This window comes from Rattus rattus, chromosome 10, assembly GCF_011064425.1.
Source record: "Rattus rattus isolate New Zealand chromosome 10, Rrattus_CSIRO_v1, whole genome shotgun sequence".
NCBI lineage: Eukaryota > Metazoa > Chordata > Mammalia > Rodentia > Muridae > Rattus > Rattus rattus.
The window spans coordinates 19,874,958-19,878,628 of NC_046163.1; the positions used below are offsets into that span (position 1 = coordinate 19,874,958).

Consider the following 3,671-nt stretch of genomic DNA (forward strand, 5'->3'; position numbering starts at 1 on the left):
ATAACAAGACATTTAATGAATAAATCAAATTTAGCAGGTGAAAGATATGTATAAATTATTAGGTTAAACGTAAAAAGCTGAAGCAAACTAAATGACATACACTTGTGCTCACATTTTTGGCTGAGGAAATATTGAGTATATATAAATATAGAACACTGAACTCTGCAGTCTTCCTTTATTTTATTGCAAAAGAATGCTCTTCCATTTTGTCTTCTTAGAACACTGAACTCCATAATCCAGTACCTATCTCGAGTTTAGTCAATATTCTATTTGAGTTATGTCTTAAATAGCAACCAACAAGCACAAGTAATGATGCTTAGTAAAGTACACTTGATTCCATTTGAAATTGTAATGGTTTTATTAATGTTGCTTACTATTAACACCAGGTTTATATTTCTTCAAATTGTTTGCTTACTTCCATACCCATGCCTTGAAAAGCAGAATACAGTACCAAAGCTTTTAATATTATACAAGTTTCCTACTCAATTTATCATAATTACATAAGAAGTATTTCCTAGGCAAGGATCCTAAGTATTTTAGAGCATGTAGAAAACATTTAAAGGTTGTTTTGTGTAGGTCTGGGAGTTGGTCATCAACTGCCACTATTTCAAGTATTCAAACTTTTGTTATTTGTAAATTTAAGACCAGTAAGAAATATGATACATGTGCTTTACTTCTTATTTCAAAAGTATGAGTTACATTTTGAACGTTTAAATATTGTAAATGCAAATAGATTTGTTTTCCAACTGTCAAAATACCACAAATATATCGAATGGTAAACAGCAATTTGACTCTACGAAACTCAACTGCTTCCAGTGTTTGGTTGAATTTAAGATATAAAGAAAATACAATTTTTCTCTCCAACAGACATGAAAACAGAGTAGTGTTGAGCACAATATTATAGAATTTATAAAATAGCGAATCTCTTGACTAGCACCTGACAAAAACATACTTTCAGTGCATTTTCTTACCTTTCTCTTGGAGTACACTTAGGGTATTTCAGTATTCCCCTGTCACACTGCACTCGAAGTTCAGACTCAGGGATAGATGTCTCAGTCATATACGCATCTCCCTTGCAAATAAATTCAACATACTCGCCATGGAGAATGAGTGGTCTGTTGTCAAAATTCCATTTCAGCTGTAAATAGTTCTTATCCATTTCAACAAATGATAATGTGCAAGGCTCTGGACAAACATAAGAAATTAAGAAGAAAACTATATTGACACATCTTATGTGAGATAACCTTAACATTGCAGAGAGGCAAGTGTGTTAGAATTATTATTGAAGTCAGAAAACATGCTCATTCCTAGTCCCAAAGGGAACCTGTATGACATTCACTCCTGTGGTGTTTGAGTCAAAGAATACATAGTTATAAAGATTCATTAAAATTCATTTCCTTCCATTTGTTTATTCGTAAAATTTAAATAAAGTACCTGAGAGATGGCTCAGTGATACAGTGTAACCTAACATGGGTAAGCCCCTGTCCTTTGTTCAGTCCCCAGGAACCCCTAATACACATATTGTCCTCATATGGTTCCTTGACTTAATTCATTGTCTGCAGTCATTGGGATATAAACTTTGCCACTAGTTGAGTTTTAATATGCACAGTTGATTGTAAACGTATTTTTCACTTTTCATTTAATTTCAAAAAGGTTGGAATGCTGACACCATGAAAATTTTCACATAATTGATAATATTCCTATAAATATTATATATAGCATGTGCATATAAACCATCAATTGCTAATAAGGTGACATTGTAGAAACAAGCCAGATTCTCAACACTAATACAAATGTTCTGACCAAAGCTGGTGACAGTTTTCTCTCTTAAATTTCCACTTGAGGAGTATTGCGTTGGATTTAACTGAAGATTGGGTTCTGTTATAAATACTAAGCAATGAAAGTATTCATGTCATCCTTCAAATAAGGATTAACATAAAGCAGGACAAAAACTAAACACATATAATAATAAACATCTTTGATATTCTCCTGTGATAAAAATAGGATTTTAAAATTTTTTCAAGAATCAAAATATTTAACCAGGTGGTGGTGTGCACACCTTTAATCCCAGCACCCAGGAGGCAGAGGCAGGGGGATCTCTATGAGTTGAAGGCCAACCTGGTCTACAGCATGAGACAGAGCTACACAAAAGAAACAACGACAAAAATCAAAGTATTTTCAAAATGGAGTTACTTTTGCCTCCTTAATGACCTAAGACTAAGGAAATACTCCTGAAGTAAATTTAAGATTTCCAGAGTTGCTAATGTAATATACCAACTATCCTATATTTATGCAGATACTTTTAAAGAATGTACTGAATATCTGTAGATCAAGTGATATATGAGAGACACTATAGTCAATAATACTAAATAAAAATTATTGGAAAGGGTCCTTAGAATTTTCATGCTCTCTGTTAAATATTATTTTAATGAAGTCAAATTGAGTTGTAATTTAAATCAGTACTGATGTAGAATAAAGTAGAAAACACCAATTGTTAGATACTCAGACAAAGAGAATGGTGACAATGTCATCTCCATGCCTTAACTATGTGCAGAACTTGAAGGCACAGCAGATTAATAGAGTCTATGGGTAAAGGAAACAAATGAAAAGTGTCCTTAAGTCTTGGAGGAAAAACAAAATAATAATCCACTTCAGATCTCAGAAACAAAGGTATCATGATATGATCCATGATAACAGGTAATGGAAAACCACAGGAAAGTATAAACAAGCTCAAACATGATAAGATCATAAAACAAAAGAGCTAATTTATAAATAAGAAACAAAAGAAAAAACTATAAACAGGTAGTGTACTTATGAATGTGGTCAATGATAGCTACTGTCCAAGTGTGCTTTGAAATAAATCAACAATTGGCTGTAAAATACACACTTAAAATGCAAATTCAGAGGGTTGAAAAATCAAAATATAGAAAACTTTCTACTGAATAAGCTAGCACCTTGCTCTCTCTCTCCCCCAAAAGTCCTACAAAACATGAACTAAAAACAAAAGGTTGGTGGGTAGGAATGTGGGGAGAAGCTGGTGGATCTGGGTGAAGAAAGAATATGATCAAAATAGATTGTATGAACAGAATGTAAATAAAAATAAATTTAAAAAGCTAGTGAAGCCTAAGTTAGGGAAAGTGGGCCTCAAGACAATTAAAAGAGCAAAGTATGTTATTGTTAAGGAAGTTCTGTCTTAAAATCAATATTTTAACTGCTCTGATTCTTATGCATCTAAAAAATATATCACTATACAAAAGAAAATAGAAAGAATTAAAATGAGAACAAAGTTAAATTTATAAATAATTCAAAGTATGTCTCTTCATAACTGATACTAAGACATGTATCACGAACCCTTGACTTCTGAGACCCATTATGAAGTCATTCCTTTATGAAGTCATTCTTTATGATATCATTCCTTTATGAAGTCAATCCTTTATGAAGTCATTCTTTATATTATTCTTTTATGAAGTCTTTCTTTTATGAAGTCATTCTTTATGATATCATTCATTTATGAAGTCATCCTTTTATGAAATCATTCCTTTATGAAGTCATTCCTTTATGAAGTCATTCCTTTATGAAGTCATCCTTTTATGAAATCATTCCTTTATGAAGTCATTCCTTTATGAAGTCATCCTTTTATGAAGTCATTCCTTTATGAAGTCATTCCTTTA

The 3,671-nt window shown here is 32.0% G+C and overlaps 1 protein-coding gene across 1 annotated transcript in view; it reads right to left on the reverse strand.

The window, feature by feature from the left end:
• Positions 1–967: 967 nt before the first annotated feature.
• F13b (coagulation factor XIII B chain) overlaps positions 968–3,671 on the reverse strand; it is a 36,997-nt gene continuing 34,293 nt past the window's right edge. Inside the window, exon 11 of the mRNA XM_032915474.1 lies at positions 968–1,185. Coding sequence (XP_032771365.1) covers positions 968–1,185 — 218 coding nt within the window. The remainder of the gene's footprint in view (positions 1,186–3,671) is intronic.